Consider the following 24,616-nt stretch of genomic DNA (forward strand, 5'->3'; position numbering starts at 1 on the left):
GTAATTACGACACTCACTGCTAATGTAGTCAGCATGAATGAGAGGAGGACCTCAGAGAGTTCACAACTAACACCCCACATACCAAAATCAGTGTTTTCTATCAGGTGCAGCAGCTGGACAACAGAGACGGGCTGAAAGTGCTGCTGAACTGACTAAATATTAAGCATATTGACTTCATATGTATAGAATCAAACACAGACATGCTGATAGACATACAAACAAATCCCAGTTAGCAGTGAAATAAACATGAGAGTCTTTATACACAACAGCACATTCAAGACAATCTGTCATTGGTTAAAAAAATAAGTAAATTGCAAATGTAACCCCAAACACATCAATCCAGGACTGGCCAATCCAGTTGTGAGACAGGTTTCGCCACAAAACAATAAATTTGAAGGTTTTGTGGGGTGAAAATATTGCCGCAAAAATGAAGCATCAGATAAATAATATGAAATATTTTTATTCTTATGGGATTTTAGAATAAAACCTTCCACAGAATAATGAACACACACATATAGACACACACACACACGGAGAACTGGGTGTACACTCTTAATCTCTTCAGCATCATAAAGTTAAATAATTTTACTGTTTACGTTTTGACATTTGACATTAAGCCAAACACCGGACAGGACGGCTAAAACAAATTTTACAAATAAATTTGTCACACTTGACGTCCATTCAGCCCCAAAATGGGAGTTTAGCAGCACCACCTTCCATCAGGACAACCGTGACACAAAAACCAAATTGGCCTAACTTTTCTTTTTCTAAAGTTTAACACCCAAAAAATAAATAAAGTAAGACTTAAGCCTTTCCTTTCAGTCACACGTGTGTCTGTGTGTCTACACGACGTAATGGACTGTCTGGTTTTCAGGTCTCAACTAACTGACTCACAGGGGAAAAACAATCTGTGCAAAACTGTTATTTATGTTTCTGCACCTTAACTGACAGTTTCAAAGGGCGGTAAGACAGATGTACGCAAATTATGACTGTAGCATTCTTTGAACATCACTTGCTTGTGAAATAATGCTAACATCTGTCTCTTTCTCTACAAATCACGATTTTGCATGAAAGTTCTGCTTGCTTGTAAATGATGTAAATGATTTAAATGTTATTACAGCATTATGAGACCAACAGGACCCCAATAGAAGGAAGTTTAAACCAACAATTAAACCATATGAGTCCTCTAAATTACCATAAAGTATACACTATATAGACAAAAGTACCCAGACACGCCTCTTTATGGGGCTGTCTTTCAGGGGTTGGGCTCAGCCCCCGACTTTCAGTGAAGGGAAATCTTAACAGTTCAGCAAAGACATGGTTGGATAAGTTTGGTGTGGAAGAACTTGACTGGCCCACACAGAGTCCTGACCTCATTCAATTCAATTCAACTCAATTCAATTCAGTTTATTTATATAGCACTAATTCACAACAAAAGTTATCTCATGACAGTTTCCAATTAGAGCACGTCTAGACCAAACTCTTTAATTAAATTTTGTATCCAACACTTTTGGGATGAACTGGAACGGAGATTGTGAGCCAGGCCTTTTGGTCCAACATCAGTGTGTGACCTCACAAATGCTCTACTGCATGAATGGGCACAAATTCCCACAGAAACACTCCAACATGTTGTGGAAAGCCTTCACAGAAGAGTGGAAGCTGTTAGAGCTGTAAAGCTGTCTGTGTGTTTACAATGAGACGTCACTAAAGTCCCTGTTGGTGTGATGGTCAGCTGGCCCAATACTTTTGTCTCTATAGTGTACATTTACTATTACTTACTAAAGTGAAACCAGGATCTGTCTAATTCACGTAATGACAACAGGGCAACCGAACCGATTCCACGTGACAAATCATCAACTAATGTTCAGCTGCAAATGTCAGTGCACAGCACTTACCCCAAGCTCCGTCACTAATATGTCAGTGATGCTTCCAAGGACGGAGACAAAATCAAAAATGTTCCAGGCGTCTCTGAAGTAATTCTGTTGGGAAAGAGAGAAAAGCAAGAGACGTTAGCCCACTGATAGGACTGTGGGACGGCAGCCATACTCCCTTAACTGCAGCCAAGGGGGGCAGTAGGAGACACGCCCCTGGCCAATGGTGGTGTTGTTACCGTGGAGACAGGCTGGAAGGAGGCTGATAGCGTGACTGCTGTGCAACATGGTGAGCTCTGGGTTTTTCAGGGACAGGAAGAACATGCTCTAGATCTGTCTACCAAAATAACCCGCTTTATAAATGAATAATAGGATGAAACACCGAAGCATATAGACTGGGTCAACCTAGATAAGGAATATGTGCATGTGTGTGCATATGTGTGTGCATACTGCACGTCTGTGGGTCTTGTTATGACTGTGGGTTTCGGCCTTACCAGAGGGCCAAAAGCAATGATCTTCAGGATTGATTCCATGAAGAAGAAGGTGGTAAACACAATGTTGAGGTTCTTCAGGACTTCATCGTACGTTTCTGATGCACCGTCAAACTAGAGACACACAAAAAAAAGAAGGAAAAAGAATGAGGACAAGTAAATATGTGCAGTGCAAGTGACAAAGAAAAGTTATACTATGAGAGGAGAAAAACTATATATTAATAATATTACATCTTTTCTGGCTGCTTGATACTGGGTTGGAAAATGTAGTCGTTTGTTGACTTTATGGCTGACAGTTTTGAATCATTAGCCCCTGATTTGAAGATATGTTAATCTTTTTGTTATGCCATAACTGTACAAGCTAAACATCACAGACACACGTTTGGCATATCACAGGCCAATTTGGCTAAACGTATTAGAAGACAGTGATGTGTCGACACACCCAGTGGTCATGGAACGACATTAGCATTCATTTGAAACTGTGGTGCTCGCTGATATGGATTTCATCAAATTCGCTCTTCTGTGCAAAGAAAATGTCTTAGATTGTTGTGAAAAATGGAGGGCAAAACCCACATGTTTGCACTGATATTTTTGTTGAGGGCAAAATGCTTAAGTTGTGAGCCATAAAACCAAGATGCAAAAATGCTCCTGAGGGATACTGCATAGCGAATAATTCTCTGTTCATGCAGTTCCGGCTCAGTTTGGTTCTTGGGAGTACAAACTGCCAAGTATCGCAGTAGTTTGGCCTTGCAACATTATTCATGCGAATGCTTGTACCTTCATCATAAGGACGATGGTGTTGAGCGCAATCAGAGCCATGATGCTGTACTCAAAGGGCGGAGACACGACAAACTGCCACATGCGATACTGGAAGCTCAGTTTGTTCTTCGGCATGTGGCGTGTCAGAGGTCTGGTGTTGATGGCGAAATCTATACAGGCTCTCTGAGGGAAGAAACCAACGGAAAGGAGAGGAAGGAAGAAAGAGTTACGCTTACATTACTTTGAAAATCTGACAACCCAGACATTTGGGAGTTTCCCCTCACCTCATTCTTTTCTAAACTGTAGTCCTCCATCATCTTATCCCCCTGTTCCTGGAAGGTGATGATGATGAGAGCCACAAAGATGTTTACGAAGAAGAAGGGGAAGACAACGAAGTACACCACGTAAAAGATGGACATTTCCATCCTGTAACCTGGGCTCGGGCCCTGATTCTCATACGTGGAGTCCACTGAGTGCTTTAACACCCTGCAGAAGGAAAAGAGAATAAAAAATAAAGAATAAAAAATGAGTTGGTGTGGGTACAACTGCTTGCTCATGGGGGTTTTGTTGGGTCTCTCTAAAAATCAAATTAAAGAGTTTGGTCAAGACCTGCATGTGTGCCCTGTGTCAGAGAGACAACTGTTGTTGTGATTTGGTGCTATATAAATAAAGTGAATTGAACTGTAATTGTACTTGCTACATGGTGAGGACCAGGACAAGCTTTTGACCCATAGAGGACATTTTCGGAAAGTGGGGACGTTTTGGCCAGCTCACACAACTTTAAAGGGCTGTTTGGAGGTTACAACATGGTTTTAATGTTCAGGCTTCAGAATTAGGGTTAGGCATTATGTTGTGATGGTTAAGGTTAGGCGTAAGGCTAAGGATTGCATTATGTCAGTGTGTGTGTTTGCATCCCACTCACTGCGGCCACCCCTCTCCAGTGGAGACCGTGAAGAGGGTGAGCAGGGCCCAAGCCACATTGTCGTAGTGGAAATCGTACTTCTTCCACTCCCGCTTCTGGGCTTTAACCTCATCTCTGTCATACACCAGGTACTCGCCCCTGAAGGAACGCACAACACAGGCATAGAATGAAAACACAATATTTAAACCAAACTGTGAAAAACATCACAAAAAACTACACACACCCTCCATTTCTATCATCTATCATCACCTTCCCAGCAAACTCCTCTAGGTGGCAGCATCTGCACAACTGATACATCTGACCAAAAGTGATCAGTGTGTTTTCTCACAAGCTCGTGTTAAGTATCTGTGTCACTAAACGAGCACCAGTTTTGGTATTTTGTGAGCACCATACTGTGCCAAAAGAAAGATTAAATTATGAGGAGTATAGAATTAAATCACTTGTCACTGTGTAAAAATATTTACTCTTAATGAATGAGAATGAGAATGACTACTTGAGATAGTAGAGATGACACAAAGGGGAAAATACTTCAAATACCAAATGAAAAATTAACCTTCTTAGAGTACATTAATTTATTTCCATTAATACATAAAAACTACTTGTAGTACTGGCTTAAAATAAGATGTAAATTATTCTTGGCACTGCATAAAATTCACATGGTGTCTTACTGAATGAGTTGCGTTTGACTTGACTAAGTGCTCAGCGAGTTTCAGAACAAAAGAGTTTGAGTTGTGTTTCCAAACCAACCTGCAGTCGCGCTCAAACTCTTTGGATTCGTCCGTACAGTAGAAAAACCGGCCCTTGAAAAGCTGCACGGCCACCACGGCGAAGATGAACATGAAGAGCATGTAGACAATCAAGATGTTCAGCACATTCTTCAGAGAGTTGACCACACAGTCGAACACAGCCTGCAAGCCAGAGATGGAGACATTTAGATTGGCTGATTGATGACGACGCAGAGATCTCATCACATATAAGGAATTCACTGATTCTTCGAGGTTTGCAAAATATAGACCTGTTGTGTCATCTGAATTCTTGCAAACGGGGCTTTATTTCTGTGCCCCATTTAGGGGAGCCTCCGAAATATTCACCTGGTATGACTATGCTGCTATGTCGTTCCCGAAAAACTAAACCTCCTGATCCGAGATGCACCAGCAGACCTGTCGAGCCCCTACCTTTAACTTGGGGAGTCGCTTGATGGTCTTCAGGGGACGCAGCACCCTCAGCACACGAAGGGACTTGATCGTACTGATGTCTTTGCCCTTGCTGCTCCCCCTGGAGTTCAGCCAAAGAACAACAACAATATCAGAGGAGAACTAGAGAGCAGAGTGAAGAAATGAAGAGATGGACGGATCGCAAAGGGCTCTTACTGCACCCTCTGCTATAACTGGTTTTAAAAAGGGGGATGAGGTGTGGTGAGGGGTGTGTCCTTCAAGTCCAACTTAACTCAAACATAACCTCTATGGTGACAGTCTATGTGACAGCAACACATGATATGACACTTGCAGCACTGTTGGTTAAAAAAAGTACAGTGTGGACAGTCAAAGCTCTTACAGTCTCTTCTTCTGCGGGAAAAAAAGAAACTTTTAAGTGCACGTCAAACATGAAACCAGTTGGGAAGGAAGGGCGATCACTTGCCTGACCGTTTGGTTTCATGGATATCAAAAAGCAGCATCACCATCATCTATAATAATCTCCACCACTAAACGACAGACATTCACTCATTCCATATCCACAGGCATCTCCCGGCAGAGTGCCCAGCCAAACCTCTTTCTTTCTTTTTCAGTGACACGCTGTTTGGTTCTTCAGAAGAAATGAGAGTTTTAGATGCGGATACATGAAGTATTACATGGTTAGGATTATGTTGATATAATCCTGACTCTGGACTCACTAAAATGGACTGATTCGGAGAGGTTTCACATAGCTTCCGTTCATTTAAATACACATTTCAGAACTAATTTCTGTATTTCTCTTCGGTCAGGACGCAACCTGAAATCGAAGTACATGAAACGGAGGCTATGCGAGACGCTAGGGACATGTGACGTCGCTTGCGACACGACATCACATGTCACAACACAAACAAAAAAAAACAAAACAAAAACAAGGCACTCATCAACAGCGCAAATGAGCCATGAGAGAGCGACCGGAGGAAGCGATTTGCCGCCGAAAGACAAACTCCTTCGGCCGTGTGTTTTAATGTGCTTGTTTCTGCTCATGATTTGTACACCCATAAACCAATATCACTGAGGAAAAACTGGGGTGTCAGGGCAGTAAATAGCCGAGTTGATCTTCACTGTAAGTGGATGGGCCATTTTCAAAAACACAAGGCAAGAGGCGGCTGGACGCCTGCCAAGCCTGAGCAGAAGAAGAAGGTCGTCCATCAAGGCTCGCTCTTTAACTATGAACTCAGTTCCCGTGGCAGAGAACGTAAGACAATTCAATTCAAGGCTGATTGATTGAGTCTGAGCCTTGGAAGTTCTACGTGTATGCGTATGGGGGGTGGGGGGTTGTGTGTGCGAGAGTGAGACTCAATCGATAATCAATAGGCCTTCCCCCTTTGACACTGCGTAGGACTGAGGTCTCTCTATCAGAGCAGCTTGAGAGTATTAGAATAAAGCCAAGTAAGGCCATAGGTGTTAGGAAGTAAAAACACACACACAAGAAATCACACATGCACACACACGCACACACTAGCATAATTATAAGGGGCTCTGGCTCTCAGGATTGATGTAGGAGTACGTACAGTGTACTGTTAAGGTGATACTCCACCCAAAATCTGTGCTTCAAATACTGAACATCTGTAGGACTCAAAGGTGGCTGTAAGACACTTTTGTCCTTCACTGAGGGCAGCAGCTGTTGGAAGCTTGTATTTATGTCCACTGAGACTTTTAGCTTTAGCGTTTTAGTAGCACCAAAACAAAAAGGCTGCTGCTGTCATTTCTGTAATCCTTTGTACCATACGAATCCCAACTAACTTTTACAGTCGCCTTTCGAGACTACTGGACGCAACTGCTTAATAACTGAGACACGCTTTGTATGGAGTATCACTTAGAGGCTACATTTCAGAAAAATTATGTACTATTTTTGTCTAGTAAATTAAAAGTGGACTCATGGGGGAAAAAAAAACTGTCGGCATCAAATCAAACCCTTTAAATCAAAGGTACTGATAAAACCGCTGTGGTGTTCGGATGGTTTTCTGTGATGGTTTACAGCGAGAATGAGTGCAAACGTTCAGAAGAACAAAGAAAGAAAGAGCGAAAAGCCAATCTGATCCGGTGGTGGAGAGCAGGGGGACAGAGCGGAGGACGAGGAGGAGGACAGAGGAAGAACTTTACCGGGTGGTGCTCCTGTGGAGTTTCACCGAAGGTGGAGACAGCGACAGAAAGAAAGACAGAGACAGAAGAAGAAGAGGGAAAAACACATAGAAAGACAGACACACACACACACAGAGACAAACATCGATAGGGAGACAGACAGAGAGAGAGAGAGAGACCGACAAAGACAGACACAAGACAAGACAAGACAAGACAAGAGAGAGGGAGTTTGGTAGAAACAGGAAAAAAACACAACCATATGAGAGACAGACAAAGAAGGAAGGACAGCAAGATGGACAAATCTGCTTAGAAACTCCAGCCTCTAAAATGTACAGTATACTCGCTCAGATACACACAACACTCCCTCTCTCTGCTAGCATCACTACACTCAGTGCAAAACCCTTTGTGTCAATTGATTCCATGGGGTTTGATTGCCTTTGTGAGACAAAGAGGTGGTCAGCATGGATCCAGTTACAAATGTGATCTGGCCACAGAGTAAGCTGTGATCCGTTGCGTCCTTTTCAACACAAGATTCTGTGTGTTCGACAGTGCAGAGGTAAAATGCAAAAGTAAATGTTTGGGTTATCTTTTGTCCAACTTTGTGTTATCCATATTTCTATGCCTGATTCAAAAATGACTAAAATATTTGGGGAAGTAGATCACGCTGGATTGCTAAAGGAACAGCGTGATTAATGCCATCTGGAAACGGGATACTTTGCATGTGTTTACACTGCAGGCATTACTGAAAAGGGTTTTATGAGCATTTTGCCTTTTTTATCCCATTAGCTTAGGTTCACATCTGTAATACCCTCAAAGCCAGCAGGTACAGAGCATTAAAGTGGGCAAATGTGCTAATCCGATATGCACAGAAACTGAATTCCTTAAATAAGGAGGCAACTCGTATGATAACAGTCGATAACATCTGAAAAAGGATAAGATCAGTTAAGTAAGTCACCTGGAATAAAATGCACAATCTTGATAGGAACTGATCGTTGAACCTCATTCCTTTTCACATTGTAGCTTTCAAGTATCCCCCCCCCAATCAGAGCTGCATTTTTACAATCATCTTTATAAAACATTCAAACAATAATTCTCAGTTAACTTCTTTAGATGTAGAAGAAGAGCACTTCTGTAAAAAACTAACGCCTGGCTGAGGCTCCGCCGCTGTGGCCTGCTGTGAAACCAGCTCTATGAAGAATTACCTTCACGGCTGGAAGAGGAAACTCGATTGCTGCATCCATTTACACCGATTCTTATCTTATCACACCATAATGATCAATTAGACCAGGCCTAAGGCACAAATTGCCCTCATTAGATCTGCAATCATCTAGTGGGATTTTATCAAAGCTGGGTGTTTTTTTGGATGCACATGTACACGGGGGAAGAAAAAGGCTGGCTCCAGGTTTTCTTGACATGTCAGAGCACATAACCTCAGGACGTCCATCATGAGCAAGAAGCCAGGATTTGTGTGTATTGTCCCATACACTCACACACACACACACACCATTAGTAGAAAGCAAAGGTATTCTCACAGAGTACTGCGACTGCATGCAGTTCACAGTGTTTCATTCTGCGTTTATGTGGAGGATGAAGGGTGCCAGAAGCGTAACTGTTTAAAACCCATGTGAATACGAAGCCATTGCACTCTGACCATGCTGAAACTCCTCTGTCCAGTGGCTCTGTGATGTACCTGCTTTGAAACAATGTCATGCATCAGTTAAATCACATCGCTGTGTGTGTGTGTGTGCAGCCTTTTTCCCTTAAGCAAAAGTGTACAGTAGCTCAGCCCCGGAGCGGATGGTGAAAGCGACGAGGCAAAGGAGGAGTGGTGGTAGAGAAGGTGGAGAGAAGAGGCGAAAGAGAGGAGGGGGGACAGTGGTGGAGGAGCATCCTGTAAGGGAACGGAAAGGGGGAATAAGAGGAGCGTATGAGAGAGGAGAGGGGAAGTGGATTAATGAAGGAGGGGGGAGGAGTCATGCTGTGGAGGGTGCAGCAGTGGAGTGATTTTCAAACTGGCTTCTTCTTCTTGTTTTGTGCAGGTGCTGCTTGGCTTTTTAGCCAAAGTGATATCTGACTTTGATTGAACACTTTGACCTTTTGATAACAAATCGTGCAGCTCAAAATATGTCCACTCCATCACCGAAATTTTGACTTTCTGTGAACCTGTGGCTGGTTTGGCTTTGATGCTTTTAATTTTGTAATTCCACGGTATGTGACACTGTGTGATTGTGTTCAGGTAAAACTTCTTTTAATGTTCAACAGGGCTGAGCGAGTACTCGGCTGAAATGGGTATCTGCTGCAGATAATGTGCTTTTTACAGTAAAATGTGTCAGTAACACTCATCTGAAGCTTGATTCTGCCAATGGTTTTCTTCCAAAAATTAACTATAGCAATCCATGTCAATTTTAGGTTAACAACTTAAATTAACAACTTCTGGTAAGCAATGCCCAGTCCTGGTTTTAGCACCACCCACTTGTGGTGTAAGCACTGCCCGTTATGGATGTGGATGAAGATCTGATTTGAACAGTTACACACATGGAAAACTGGTGTACTTGCTCCTCCCTGATGTTTGTACCAGATGATTTGCAGGTATTGGTAGTAGTAGTACCTGGCAAAAATGAAGTTTCACCACTTTTGAACTTGGCCACAGATATGAAATGTTTAACCAAAGCATTATATCACTTTAAACTCACACCACCTGTGTCCTGTGCGTTAAAAACTTGTATGTGCACCTTCCCCGTCCTGCTTCTTGATTTACTTTTTCCTGCTGTTGGCATTCAGACTGCGAGCGACCACACTGCTTATTTGCATGTAGGACGTAAACCAACAGCTGTACATGATGCTGTTGGCGCCGTCAGCTGTCCTGACGTCAAGGAGACATGTCAAACAATATATCGTTTTAAAAGCAGACGTGTTGGGAGTTCAGACTGAGTGCAAAGTGAAGTCATTCCAGCTGGCTGCGGTGAGACGTTGATTTTATATGAGATGCATGTGAACTGTTTTCCAAGGCACTGTGGGCGAAGAGAGATTAACCTGCAATGTGAGAAAATAAAGGAGCTAAAACTGTTTTAATTTGAGCCAGGACTCAGGACTCTAACTGCCCTGATCCACAGTGACAAGTGAGAGTCAATTTGAACTCGTCTACAGGTCAACGTGATACCACTGAGCAGACTTTAACAGTCCACAGATAAAATCAGTAGTCAGTCAGTGCAACATTTGAGATTGAGATTAATCTCAGAATTTACCATCATTTGTGCCAAGTATACACAAACTGACTTATCTGCCAGCCAAAGACAGGGTAGTAACAAGAGACGGAGCAACAAAAATTTTGTTTTGGTCTTTTCATGGAATTTCTTGACATCATGAAAAGCAAATTCAGTTCATGCTGCCTCAAGCAAATCTGCATCTGTTTGTGTCACTGATGTACCTCCACTGATTTATGATGCACTTGCGCCACCTCGAGAATTCGCTTTGCATTCAATCTGAACACACTCTGAGCGTGGCACAGAACATATTTAAGCAGCCTGTGACTGACACTGAACATCGTTAACATAAATCTGAGTGATGCCGTCTACTGCATCACATGTTGTGTTCAGGGTTCATGCAGTCACCAAGGCAGACATGCATCTACATACTGGGCATCCACAGAGTTGAGGAGGATGCACACACAAGCTTCTTTCTCACTCAGTCACTCTTCTGTTTGTTTGTTTTTTGCACACAAACACACATCCGGTCTGTCCAGCTGCATATATTATACATATTTGATTCATATGTATTTATCTATGTACTACCTCAGCATAATAACAAATCATTCCACCCACCACGCCCTGCCCCAGCATGCCTCTCTCCTTCCCTCCCACGTTCAGTCTGACTTCCCCAGGTCGTGCAGAGGAAGGAGTGTTAAATACCTGAGAGTCCGGGTACGTTAACATGGTCAGAACGAAGGGTATGTGGAGTGTGTGCTTGAGTGTGTGTGTGTGTGTGTGTGTGTGTGGGTAAAACAGAAAGAGAGAGAGAGACAGAGAGAGGGGCGGTGGGTGGGGGGTGTGGGGGGCGATGAGCCCTGGTGGTGTTCCTCCCTGTGGCGAACAGATAGCCTGGGCACTTAAAGGGTTAAAGGTGTCTGGGGTGCCCTCACCCCCACGGACAGGGACCTTCAGCCCGGAGAATGAAAAGGAAGGGAGGCAGGGGTGCAGCTGGGTTGTAAGCAGGATGTTGGACAGGTGGGTTTGAAAGGTGTGTGTATGGAAGGAGGAAGTCAGGAAGGGCAGCAGGGTTAATCATGGATTATATTCAGTAAATGGTGGAGGTTTGGTTTGGGCGGGTTTAATGGCAAGCTAGGGAGCAATGTGTATGTTCCTAACACACAGCACACAAATTCAGTATCAGCATGCTAACAAGCGAATCTAACCCTACAGCACGTGAGCATGCTAGAGTTAGCATTTAACTTAAAGCACTGTTGTGCATAAGTACAGTCAAGTAGAGTCTCAGCACCTCCAGCATGGCTGTAGTCTCAGCCTGGGTAGCGTCATCAGTATAGTCCTGCCACAGTGCATCAAAACTGCTATTGACCACTTTCTTCTCCAAGTGAGGGTACCATATATGCAGTTTTTTTTAAAGAACTTGAAGTGATATGAGTGCCAATAGTGTACTTCATTTGATACTTGTTTATCTTGTATCCGATACCCATCATCTGAATGGAAGCAGGCAGCTCAACTATTTAAAAATCAAGCACTAAACTGCATTGGTTGGAGCTACTGCAGTAAGTGGGACAATCCCACATCACTTTAAATTGAAGAATGCTTGTGGTGACTGGCTGCAAGCAAGAACTGGAAACAAAAATATCAAGATATGGCTTTACTTGCGAAGTTTTGATACCAGGTATTGGGTTATTTAGGTCGATGCCTCAAAGGTTTAAGGTTTATAGTAGGATATTCTTCAGTACTCTTTGGTTTTATGAGGACCGTGTTGTGAGCCGAAAGGGGACTTTTACTTGTTTCAAAAATCACATTTCGTTTACTTGCTCCAGCTCCAAGTTTTTCATACAAAATTTGTACCTCACAGTCAGTCCAATTCTTCCTGCCAGAAGGTGGGTAGGAGAGGCTGACTGAGTTCACTGAAAGTGATTCAGCATCCCCTAGTACTATCACTCTATTTGCTGTATGTTAGGAGCAAGAAGGGTGTAAGGAGAATGAGGGAGGGAAATCAGGTAGAAGTGCAAAATGTAAGGACATTGAGAGGGAGGGGCTTGTATGAAAGAGGTGTCTGGAGAGTACGTGAAGGCATCAGCGAGAGCCAAAGCTGTGGAGGGTCTTGGGGGAAGTGTTGGTAAGCAAAGATTTGAGGGATCAAAGTCAGGGCTTTAGATGCAAGAAAAGAGGAAGGGATGACTCACGGCCTGGTTGGAGGTAATACCAGAGCGGCATGGTTTGGCAAAAAGGGGTCACAAGGAAACAAAAGCAAGGGAGATTGGGAAAAGAACATGTTCAGAGGGAGCAGGAGGTGCTTTATATTATATTAGGTCAAACATTCAAGGGAACTGATGTTGGTATGGGTTTTGAGGTGACTGTTTCAGGCAAGGTTTGGGGTTTGTGGGGGTGAAAGGTGGGTGACTACACTCTAAAAACTCATTTCGCTTCCAGGGTTCCCCTCTTAGAACTACAGAAGAACAATGCAAAAAGTTAAGATGTTTGTGAAACTACAATGGTAATCATTTCGCAAGAGTACCTCAGGATACCTTCTGAGGTTTCCCAAAGCTTGCGCAATCAAGGACAAGCAAAATGCTAAGAGGAGCCACTTTCCTTTTTAGAGTGTAGGTGAGACGGTGATGATCAACCAGAACATTAGGGAAAGTATTTAGTTAAGGGTCATGGGTGGTTGACCGGATGAAGGTGGCGATGAGACATAGAGAAAGACCTGCTGATACGCTACCACATGTAATGATGAACGGTGAGGAAAAGGAGATGGAAATGGAGAAAGGGTAGGTTTCTGGAGGGAAGGAGATAAACAGACAATGACAAGAATACAGAGAAAAGTTCGGGAAAGAAAGACGGGAATGAGACAGGCAGAAAACAGTAAACCAGGAAAAGAGAGAGTGGGAAAAAAAGTAGAAGATGCCAAAGAAGGGAGATATAAGAAGAAAGGAGAGTTGAAAGGACACAAAGACGGATGAAAGGAGAAACAGACGAGAGGAAGTAAAAAAAGAGCAGACAGTAGAACGACAAGGCCAGGAGGTGATGCTTTCTGAAGTGCAGCAGGCTGAGAAAACAGGAGCAAAACATCAGCATTGCCTGGTGTATCGGCAGCACCACGTCGGGTGACAAGGGTCTTTCTGCAGATGGAGGAATATGTGTGTACGTTTGTGTGTGGGCTAGGGTGGTTGAGATGATGAAGAGGAGGGTCGGGGGGTGGGGAACTTACGTGAAGGCGAAGGCCACCAGAGCACCACTAACCACAATAAAGTCCAGAATGTTCCACAAGTCGCGGAAGTAGGAGCCCTGGTGGAGAAACAATCCCAGCACCACCATCTGGAAGACATGGAGCTCGTTCAGTACGGCACGCAAAATATATACGCACACACCCAAACTCAAACAAAAGTCGGTGCATTTACAAGGGCACAGGTCCAAAACAAATATAGCAGAGTTATTCTGATACCAGCATTGGAAATGTCTCACATACATACAAAGCCTGTCAGGTCGGGTTCAGGTATCGGCGAGTACACAAGTCTCGGTCAAGGGAATGTGTAGCTTTCTACACATGTAACGTTAGCCTGAGCTGGCAAAATGTCAGCATTTTGGCAACATTTAACTCAAGTCAATAGTTTCCAGTGCTGTCGATTTGAACGTCGTCATATGAGGCATCTGAGGACGTTGCATGAAACAGCACAATGAGTCTAAAGAAGGTTCTGTTGCATTCATTCTCTGTTTATGTTTGTACATCATGTCTTTTCATGTATGTATATACAGTATGTCAAATCGAATCTCGGCATGGGCCAGTACACAAAGTTCAGGCAACAGGCAACGGTTTCAGAACATCTCTGCTCGTAAGCCCACAATCATATTAACACACAGTAGCGCAAAAAAAGGAGGAAAAACATAAGCAGTAGACACAGTGATACAATTATCCAACTACAAAGGCGTAAAACACACACACAAACACACACACGGTGATACGTTGTTACCTTGATCAACATTTCAAACGTGAAGACGCCTGTGAAAACGTAGTCAAAATAACGCAGCACCTGCAGAGCAACACAACACCGTGAGATATAATTATCATGTTGGGAAGACAGACAGAGAGAATAAAGAAGATGAAATCGGTGGGGGAGCAAGAACAGAATGGACAGAACGGAGAGATGAACAAAGAGACAAAGACACAATCACACAATCACACACCAATTGGACATCAATGAGAGGCATCCTGCACTCAGTTGTTAAATTTACATCTTATCCCAAAACATTTTAGTCACATCAGTAAAGAAATTTTATCTGCCGACACTAAAGAACTGCTGACATTACTGTGCATCTCTAGTGATGGTATTTAAAACTACTGTTAACAGGAGTTAAACTGTCAGGCATTATACAAATTACATTTAAATTACACAGTTACACGTTCTCTTAAAAAAACTATATGGACAAAAGTATTGGCCGACCATCACACCAACAGGGACTTTAATGACGTCTCATTGTAAACACACAGACAGCTTTGCAGCTCTAACAGCTTCCACTCTTCTGTGAAGGCTTTCCACAACATGTTGGAGTGTTTCTGTGGGAATTTGTGCCCATTCATGCAGTAGAGCATTTGTGAGGTCACACACTGATGTTGGACCAAAAGGCCTGGCTCACAATCTCCGTTCCAGTTCATCCCAAAGGTGTTGGATGGGGTTGAGGTCAGGACTCTCAGTGGACCTTCACTGGAAGTCAGGGGCTGAGCCCAACCCCTGAAAAGCAACCCCATCCCAATACTTTTGTCTATATAGTGCATATGTTTAAATACACACAACAATACAAGTTGTTACAAGCTGTTATACATAAAACTGGAAACTTCATCTGTACAATTGGCAATTCCAGCCCACATTTTACTGTAAATATCTGAACCTCAACAAACCTGGCTTAAATTTATTTTAAACTCAAGGTAAAACAGGCTGGAAAACATTTTATTAACAAAAGGAAACACACACATTCACAGGCTGACAGAAAGACACACACACACACACACAGCGAAAGATGTCTCACATTATTTCGTGGTGAGTCAGGCCAGACAGGGTCCTCTGCAGCGAGGGCGATGCTGCTCATAGCGATGACAGACAGGATGCTGAACTCAAAGTACTTCAGAGTCAGGATGTAGTGACAGCACTTCCGAAACCTGGCGCAAAGACACAGACGCACACACATGTTGACACAGAAAACAACACAAAGCAAACTACAAAGTATTTCTAGGCTCTAAGAGAGAAAGATGATCATATCCGGTAACTTGTCTATGTCCTCAATAGGGACGTAGCACAGTGTTTTATAAAAGGATTTACACACACACACTCACGGGTTAGTGGTGGACATGATGAAGCAGGAGCTGTAGGGAGGCATGGGTTTGGGGCCGTCTTCATCTCCTCCCTCGTCCTCCTCCTCCTTCTTCTCCTCACTCTTCTTCTGGTCGGTGTTGGCGTTCTTGTTCACTGAGACAGAAAACAAGGGAAGAGGAAAGGACAGACGGGCAGAAAGAAAGCTGTCGGCATCATCCGAGTAGACGGCGAACACATGAAACATATCAGCTGTCATTGTTTCAGGAACAGAACTAAATGAGGCTGAATTCAGACCAGCGTCGGCCAGTATCAGTCAGTGGAAATGCTTTTATGAATACGGAGCAAAATTAAACTGAAATTAGACTGATAAAGGTTGTATAATTAGATTATCGACAAGTTGATAATCTAATTATACTGAGGGGCCTAACCCTCCTTCACGTATGCTCGCCCCCCCCAGAAGCTCACCTTGCAGGATGGCGTTGGTGGAGGGGTAGGGGTAGACAGGCGGCATGTCGATCTTCGTGTACTCGGGTTTGGCCATGCTGGTCAGGATCAGGCTGTCCATGCTGTGGAGCAGGGTGTGGGTGTCGGCGTCGCGGCAGTTCAGCAGGTTGTTGACGTGGTCAGGATGATCAGGGTGATCCGGTGGGAGGGCGTAAGGGTGCTCGTGGGCGCTGGCCAGCTTGCTGTTGTTGCGGAAGTTGTCCAGGTCCTCGTTGTACTGCTGTATGGGTCGTGTTGTGGACAGGGTGGGACAGGTGCTGTGGCACTCCCTGATGAATGAGGACAGAAAGATGCAAAAGGATTAGGGGACCGAAGGAGCATCTTATCAAAAACACCAGATGTAGCACCACAGGATTTGTACTGCCAGCCCTGTTAGCACCAACACGTACGAAACGCAGACAGACAAACAGAATCTGCATGGGAAACCATACCATCCATTTTGTCTGATCCCAATCGAAATTTAGGTGCAACCAATGTGTGATAAGCTAGCAGACAGCCAATCACAAATAACACAAAAGAGCCCTTAGTCTGTACACAAATGTCCTCAGAAAGTTACTGTCCTGATTTCTTAGACAAAGACAAACTTAACTGGCTCTTAACCCTTGTCAGGTTATAATTTGAGGCATTCACACAGAGAAAATAAACCCTTCCTTCACTCACTTTCTGGTGCGATGCCCTCTGCTCCTCTCCTGGTTGCCATGGCGATGCCGTCTGGTCTTCCGTCCCTCCCCTTCCGTGCCTTTCTGTCCGTCCCCCTCCGTCCCCTTGGATCTGTGTCTCCTGCCTTCCTCCCCGTCCTTGGCTGCCCTGCGGTGTCTGGACCTCCTGTGCTCGTTGTTCCCCTCTCCCACCTCACTGTGGTGGGGGGACACACTGCGAGCTTCCCTGCCTTCCCTGTTCCTGTGCCTGTGGCCCCGGTGGCTCCTGTGGCTGTGCCTCTCCTCCCCCTGCTGGACCTCCACGTTGCCCAGAGACGTGCAGCTGAAGCCATGTTCCATGCGGGTCTCGCCTGGCTGGCCTGTTCCTCCACTGTCAGGCCCAGTGGCTTTCTGATGATGGTGGTGGTAGTGATGGAAGGCGGCGCGGCGGTAGTGATCCATGTCCTGGCGCTGGTACTCCTGGTCCAGAGGCAGCTCACCGGGTTGGGTCTTGTTGGTGTTGTTGTTGCGGTTATCCTGTGGGTTGACCACGAGCGGGCGATCCAGGTGGCCACGTCCTTTACGTGGGTAGGACACCTGGGACGAGAGTAATAATAAGGTAGCGGAAGGGATGAGTGGGTGCTGCTAAAATGGATCGTAAAGGATTCAGGCAAAAATCCAGAGAAGACACATTTTCTTACTTCCTGCAAGTGTAATCCCAATATGGGTGATTTAGCTTTTGTTACACAGGTATGGGTGATATTATTTTTGATAAAACTTCTGTTGACACCCAAATAACATGAAAGGAAATTTACTTTGTGGTGCTTGAACATGTACAAGTATACAAAAATTAAAATTAAATAATTCAACAGCAAAAATGCTTAAAGAGTTAACAGCACACTTTCAGTGAAAATGTTTTTTAGTGTCTTTGTGTGGATCCACAAATGAAGAACCGCTGACTTCCACTCTTCTGGGGTGGCAGAAGACATTTTAGAGACTGCTAAAATTTACTTTGGTTGTGAAATTCAAGCTTGTTTAAACTAACAAACAAAAGCAAATTAAAAATTATTAAGAAGAATTTTGCTAATTTTGTGCAAACACCATGTTTCTGCAACAATGAAGAAAAAGGTGGTTATTTCCTAATTGACTTTCACGCGTTATTAAACTGAACAGTTGGGTTTTAACCGTATTCAAGAAGCTGAGGCTCACTAAACTCCAAATACATCACAGTTGCATTCACATGGTTTTTAGGTTGCAGTAGCAGTTTGCTTCAAAGCTGATGCAAAGGACACAGTATAGGCCACCTGTGACCCGCATTCAGGAAGTCCACACCTGACTTACATCCCAGAATAAACCCAGAACCCCATCCCTCCCTCGAGCCACAGACATACACGCTTCGGCAAACAGCCCCCCTCCATTTTTGGTTCTTCATGAACAGCATTGTCATGAATCTTTCCAGAACCACAAAATGGCAAACAGATCCAGCTGTGAGTACACAGTTTGCCGAGCCATATCCAGTCGACTCCTGATCATCTTCTTTTTTCTTTTTCTTTTTAAAGTGCATTACACTTCGTCCCGCTCCACTTTTGCCTTCTGTCAGAGACATCTTCTGGACGTCTCTGCATGCCCCACTTTAATAATGCATTGCTCTCAAGCACGCAGCTTCAAGCCGTCCCATATAGCAGTGGCTAGCGCAATAATAACAGTCTTTCACAGGCTTAAAGGGACATTACATCCTTTGAATCGAAACATCTGTGAAGTGCAGCATGACCCAGAATTCACAGTGATAAAAAAGCAGGTCAGGCCGTCACGTCAGTCCAGCGTTTCAACTGTAGATCACCACACATTACATACAGATGAGCTGAAATGTAATGAAGAGTAACTTAACACCAGGTTGAAAAGCGACGTTCAACTACCCTTCGGTAGTTAAAAGTTAGCATCCCTCTCGGATGTGTCCACACCCGTCCTGGTGCCCTGTCACAGAGTAATCACTGCAGCAATGTGTTGGATTTCAAGAAAAACAAGATTTCCAGTTCATGCTGAATTACTCTATAAAATCAAATCTTTTTTTCTGATGTTTCACAATAGCAAATCAGTGGTTACCATGGCAGGCAACATGTTTTAAAAAATGAAAAGTCTACTTATAGAAAAGCAGAGAAAGGCCATATATTGACTGGCGACCTGACCAGCAGCTTCTTCACAAAGAAACTTCAATGTCACTGTCAGTACAATTAATGGAGATCAAGTTCAAATTTTACTCATCTTAAATGGACATTTCTGGAAACTCTGGGCAGATCTGAGACCCAAGATCATTGCTGTACTTGCAGTGGAACGAAGATGAACTGTAAAAACTTTGAAGTGATTCAACTCTTGGTAAACAATTGACAAACAGTTTAAGGTTCATTTTCTCCTTAACTTCGGAAGATCAGCAGATATTTTGGGTCACTTGCTCAGATCAGTTGTTTGATGACACTAGACACAAAGGACAAGAAATGTGAGAAAACCTGTTCATATTTAAGATCAAAGGTGCATCCGCTCACTTCTACTTTTTCATTTAGACATTTTTCAACTGACACCCAAGAGTTGTTCATTTCCTGAGAAAGTCGGTGAGGTGGAATGACAGGAAGTGATCCTTACAGAAACGACTGAACATGGATGAAAATGTCCCTTTAAGTGCTTAAAATCACTCTACACACATTCCAACAAATGTTCACCATATATATCAGGAGTGGACTGCATATATATGTGTGTCTCATTTAGGGAGGGGTCCTCACCTCCTCTCCCTCCCCTCCCACCTTCCAGTCCTCCTGCTCCAGCTCATTGTAAAGCGCCTCGCGGCTCGTCATCAGGTTCTGCCGGCGAATCTCGCTCGTTCTCTGCTCCCACACTGACTTGTTTCCCTTGATGTGGTTCTTCTGCTGCTCCTTACTGTAAGAGAGGGGGAATACGAGGGGAGAATGAGGAGGTGAAGACGGTGAGGAGGACACAGGAATGGCAGATGGAGATTTTGGATGGAAGACTCCATACAAACAGTAGAGCCTTAAAAATCGAAAGAAATGACTCACAAAAATTAATTAAGCAAACGCTATAAAATGATGCACAACCTGTAATTCCAGCATAACAGTAAGTAGATTGCATGAATGAAGAGCAATTACATCAAAACAGGAGGAAATGTTTGCGACAAAGAAGAAGGTGGAGACACTTCGAATTGTCTGAGAAACGGAGCAACGGCATCCAGAGAGCTCCAGCTTCATTAGCAGTACATTTGGAAAAGTGTGACCCGAGGACTACATATTTACATATTCATAATAACCGATGTTTCCTTTGTTCTCGTCAGAAAAGTGTTGTTAATGTTTAGTGCGACCCTCTCGTGGCTGCAAGGTGACAAGTCAGGTGACAGGTGAGGTCGAGGTCACATGGTACTCTCTGAGAGTCATTTAAGTCTTTATGGGAGTTATTGGCAATCAACCTATTCACTGAATTGATTTGTGGAGACCATGTCAGAGTCCGGTATCCAGTGCTCGTGATACATCCAGGGTTCATATCTGTCAAACAAACACAGAAAAGGCCAAGTGCCTTTACTGTGCTGTGTGTTGATTTACTGATGTTGTGCCCTGTCACTGGAAGAAAGCTAATTTCCAGGCAAATTATCCAGGTTTTGAAAACACGCTATTTAGATTCCATAACTAGAAATTATCCACATGCCTGTTACAGTAAATGACTGACAAGTCAGTGTCTAAGTGACAAGCATAACTGTAGCCCAAAACCTCCAGCTTCTAGTCTAGCAATCAAAGGCTCACCACAATAACTGAAGGGTCCGGTGACTTCTAAAGGAGCAGCGGGATTATTGTGAGAATCATTTTGATGTGTTCTATTGTCAGCGTTTCTGCTGCCAGGAGCAGATTTTACCGACTGTCCGCCTCTCGCTCTTCTTCACTCCACAAAGCCCAGAATCTGTTCCTTTCAGTCTCAGAACAATCGCTTAATCATGTCTTAGAGGATGAGAGTGGGCAGATTGGGATGGTGGGTGTTCGTGTGCGTGTGAGTGTGTGTGTGTGTGTGTGTGTGAGTGCGTGCACCACAAGTACACGAATGCCTGCCAATCATAAATGTTAGCAAAGACAGATTTGAGAAAGAAACAGCGGCTTCTCTGTGTGTGTGATTTTACAAAAAGTGAGGAAGGCAGAATAATTTCATATCAATATATACTGTCTGTCTTCAAATAATGTCTTAAATAATGGCCAAGGAAGTAGGAATTAAGGCCTGGCTGAAATGTGGCCTGGGAGAAAGACAGAAGTCGGGACACGGTCTGCACAGGACCCAAAGGATCCAATGTTTAGCTGGTTGGTGTGTGTCAAAGAACATCCACACGATGGCCACAACTCAAGGTTTCCCCGGCAGAACCTTGCATCGTAAACATGTGATTAACAATATTCACTTCACCCGTCTGTGGTGTTAACGTTGCGGCTGATGGGCGTATAATGAAGCCCAAGAAGCACAATATTCACTTCTTTTGTTTTAACTTAATAAATCCAAGAAGATAATAATGCTATTTTCAACACCTCTGTGTTCTGATTAGTCATCTGAAGTGTTATTGTCTGATTTCGGTCACCGTGGGTGTATGTGTGTTAACGTCTCAGCCAAACTGCACCTTCTGCTGTTGAGGTAAATTGAGGCCCTGGTCACCATTTGAGGAAACTGCAGAATATACTTTGTATGCTTTTGTGTTTAACATGAGTGTATGCATGTGTGTTTGTCCACACAAAGCAGTGTGGGAATGGGTATGGCGTGGATACTCACGCAGCAATAGACAGGTTGGCTGCCGACAGAGGGCTGACCTCTGCCACTTCCTTAGCTTTCTGCATAGCTGTCTTCTGATTGGCTGCTTCCTCCTGTTCCTCCTCGTCCTATTGGAGAAGAAGAGGATCATGTCAGTCACTTGATCCCCATTTCAATGTTGAAACGCTGGCATTTAATATAAGAAATACTTTGTGGTGGTAAAAACAAAAAAAAAAAAACGAAAACAAAGCCGATCTACAATTAGTTGAAAACTAAAGGTCATTGTTTAATACTAAATTACCCAAAAAACATCTTTCATAAGTTATAATATATTTGCTTCTTTTTCTTAAAACATGAAGGGAGATTTGTTTTCTTGTTTGATCCTGTACCTTGGTGAGCTCCTGGGCATTGGCCAGATTGTCGACAGCGATGGCCAAGAAGACATTTAGCAGAGTGTCTGAGGTGGCGGAAGTTAAGAAAACTACTGATGCCAGGACATCTAGAGAGGACGCTGAGTGTTTCTCAGGAAGAAGGAGTGGAGAGGAAGAGAGAGGCGTAGGGTTACAGATGCAGGAAAGTCAGAGGAACGAGAGGGAGGGGGATTGTGTTGCTCAAAGTCCTCGTCTTCACTGTCGCGGTTGTGCAAATTTTTGTTTGGCATATTGACAGATGGCGATGTTGGACATCGGTTTATGTGTATATGTGAGCATGAAGGCAGGATACAGTTGCCAAAGAGTGTGAGGACGATGAAGAAGATGGAGAAGACCATCCCTTTGTCGTTCACTCCTCCCTGGGACTTGATGCCGTCATACATCACCATGTTCCAGTCCTCGCCTGTCAGGATCTACGCACAAAGAACAAGCAGCGGGAAAAACAAAGGTCAAGGATTACATTATAATGGCTTGATGTTTTTTGGGCTCACTAAAAAAATAAAAACCTAGAATTTATGCATTTGTCAGACATTCAAAAGATGTCCACAGAGGAGCCAGAAGGAAAGTTTTTGAAACAGCTTTTTGCTTTTTCCTTTTTTTTAAACTTCTGACGTCCAAGCGACAGGCTTGAACTGAAGTGACCTGTATTGCTTTATACGCATTGGAATTCTTACATGTTTTCATTTGTTATCATCAAAGTGTCATTGCAAAAGAAAAAGGCCTTTTCCTGTTTAATTTTACCTGTTTACAGGTAATGAATGACTTACCTTACAGTCATTTCTTGGAAACGTCCCTGAAGCCTAACTAATACCTGTTATGGGGCCTAACTTTAACCTCAAAAAATAACTAAACAGGAACACAGCTTCTGTCCTCAACTAACTGATCTTGAGTCTGAAATGTGTCCCAGAAAGTAGCCTGAGTTGCAGCAAACCACACACACACACACACACACACACACACACACAGCTGGCCTCTGAGTCACGCAGAGACAATAAAGCAACACAAATGGCTCTTTCTTTACAAAAGCCGTCTGAGTGGAGCGAATGCATGAACGTGAAGACTGCAGTCAGGACTGAACGAGTCATCTGGCAAACACGATGACATGACAACAATGGGCATCATTTAATTTCACTCTCGAAAAGGGCTTCAGCTGTCCTGAACACGTACACGAGTGCATGTGAGAGTGCTTACAGTCCTGTTCCAGTCAGAAACCATGATTTGCAAAAAAGACTAAATTTCAACAAAAACGGTAGAATTTATTTACCAAAATACATTTTATTCACGTAGGAAAATCGGCAAAAATCGCAATGATAATCTCTGGAAGGTTGATTTCCACATAGAAACACTTGAGAGTCTATTAAAGATAACCATTTGTCCCGGTTTAACATGTTAAAGAGGCAGGAGTTCAAAGAAGAACCTTACCATTTTACCATTTTAAACAGCGGACAACATGATCTGCTAATTTATTATGTGAAATTAAAGAGTTTGGTCTAGACCTGCTCTAATTGGAAAGTGTCATTTGTTGTGAATTGGCGCTATATAAATAAACCGAATTGAATGGAATCGAATGTTTATGAATGACGTCAGTGGGTTCACTTCATACTGCTTTTTCCTACCTGAAACACTGTCATGATAGCTGCTGCAAAAGTGTCAAAGTTGGTGGGAGGAGTTCCACCTTCAAAGTTGAATCTGAGAAGCAGAAAAGAGATTTAAAAAAATGGAAATGTGATAATGACAAAAGGAACATACGGTTAACACTGTGAGCTGTGAGCTTGTTGTCTAAATCTGCTCGATACTGACTGTCCTCCAAACAGCTGCATCCCCAACAGGGCAAACACCACAATGAAGAGGAAGAGGAGGAAGAGCAAACTGATGATGGACTTCATGGAGTTTAGCAGGGAAACCACCAGGTTGCGAAGAGGAGCCCAGTACCTGAAGAGGAGGAGGAGGAGGAGGAGGAGGAGGAAGATTAATGGAGGAGGGCAAAAGCATAACAGTGAAAGAAAGAAAACATCATGAGAAAAACAAGTTTGGGCTTTAACTGTGAATATCCTGTTCGTATTAAGTCTAGGTAAAATATATTGTCAAATCTAATTTCATAATAATCTTTAGATGCTATTTTATTTTTCCACATTTGTTGAGCAAAAACTACAGCAATAATTTGTTTCCTTTTCAAAGCAACGCCCAGTTCATTAATTGTCAAGTCATAAAACACATTTTTTATGAGGGCCTCCTGCTAATATTCCCTTCTTTCATTTTTTTCAGAAACTTTCACTGCAGTAAAATTCTTGACCCTGTGGTTCATCCTCCCTCAAACCAAATTAACATGGAGCAGAACCGGGTCACATGTGGTCCAGCTGGGCTCAGGCTGACAGTCAGAGCTCTAACG

The 24,616-nt window shown here is 43.4% G+C and overlaps 1 protein-coding gene across 1 annotated transcript in view; it reads right to left on the reverse strand.

Moving 5' to 3' along the window:
* The window catches only part of cacna1ab (calcium channel, voltage-dependent, P/Q type, alpha 1A subunit, b), a 144,665-nt gene that overhangs the window by 38,634 nt on the left and 81,415 nt on the right, over positions 1–24,616 (reverse strand). Inside the window, exons 16-34 of the mRNA XM_046373888.1 lie at positions 24,028–24,159; positions 23,844–23,916; positions 22,520–22,640; positions 22,186–22,253; positions 21,818–21,924; positions 19,813–19,945; positions 17,040–17,614; positions 16,341–16,648; positions 15,896–16,028; positions 15,592–15,721; positions 14,538–14,597; positions 13,778–13,884; positions 5,219–5,318; positions 4,791–4,951; positions 4,044–4,181; positions 3,406–3,607; positions 3,140–3,304; positions 2,366–2,476; positions 1,896–1,979 (exon numbers count right to left, since the gene is read on the reverse strand). Coding sequence (XP_046229844.1) covers positions 1,896–1,979; positions 2,366–2,476; positions 3,140–3,304; positions 3,406–3,607; positions 4,044–4,181; positions 4,791–4,951; positions 5,219–5,318; positions 13,778–13,884; positions 14,538–14,597; positions 15,592–15,721; positions 15,896–16,028; positions 16,341–16,648; positions 17,040–17,614; positions 19,813–19,945; positions 21,818–21,924; positions 22,186–22,253; positions 22,520–22,640; positions 23,844–23,916; positions 24,028–24,159 — 2,908 coding nt within the window. The remainder of the gene's footprint in view (positions 1–1,895; positions 1,980–2,365; positions 2,477–3,139; positions 3,305–3,405; positions 3,608–4,043; positions 4,182–4,790; positions 4,952–5,218; positions 5,319–13,777; positions 13,885–14,537; positions 14,598–15,591; positions 15,722–15,895; positions 16,029–16,340; positions 16,649–17,039; positions 17,615–19,812; positions 19,946–21,817; positions 21,925–22,185; positions 22,254–22,519; positions 22,641–23,843; positions 23,917–24,027; positions 24,160–24,616) is intronic.

This window comes from Scatophagus argus, chromosome 2, assembly GCF_020382885.2.
Source record: "Scatophagus argus isolate fScaArg1 chromosome 2, fScaArg1.pri, whole genome shotgun sequence".
Taxonomy (NCBI): Eukaryota; Metazoa; Chordata; class Actinopteri; family Scatophagidae; genus Scatophagus; species Scatophagus argus.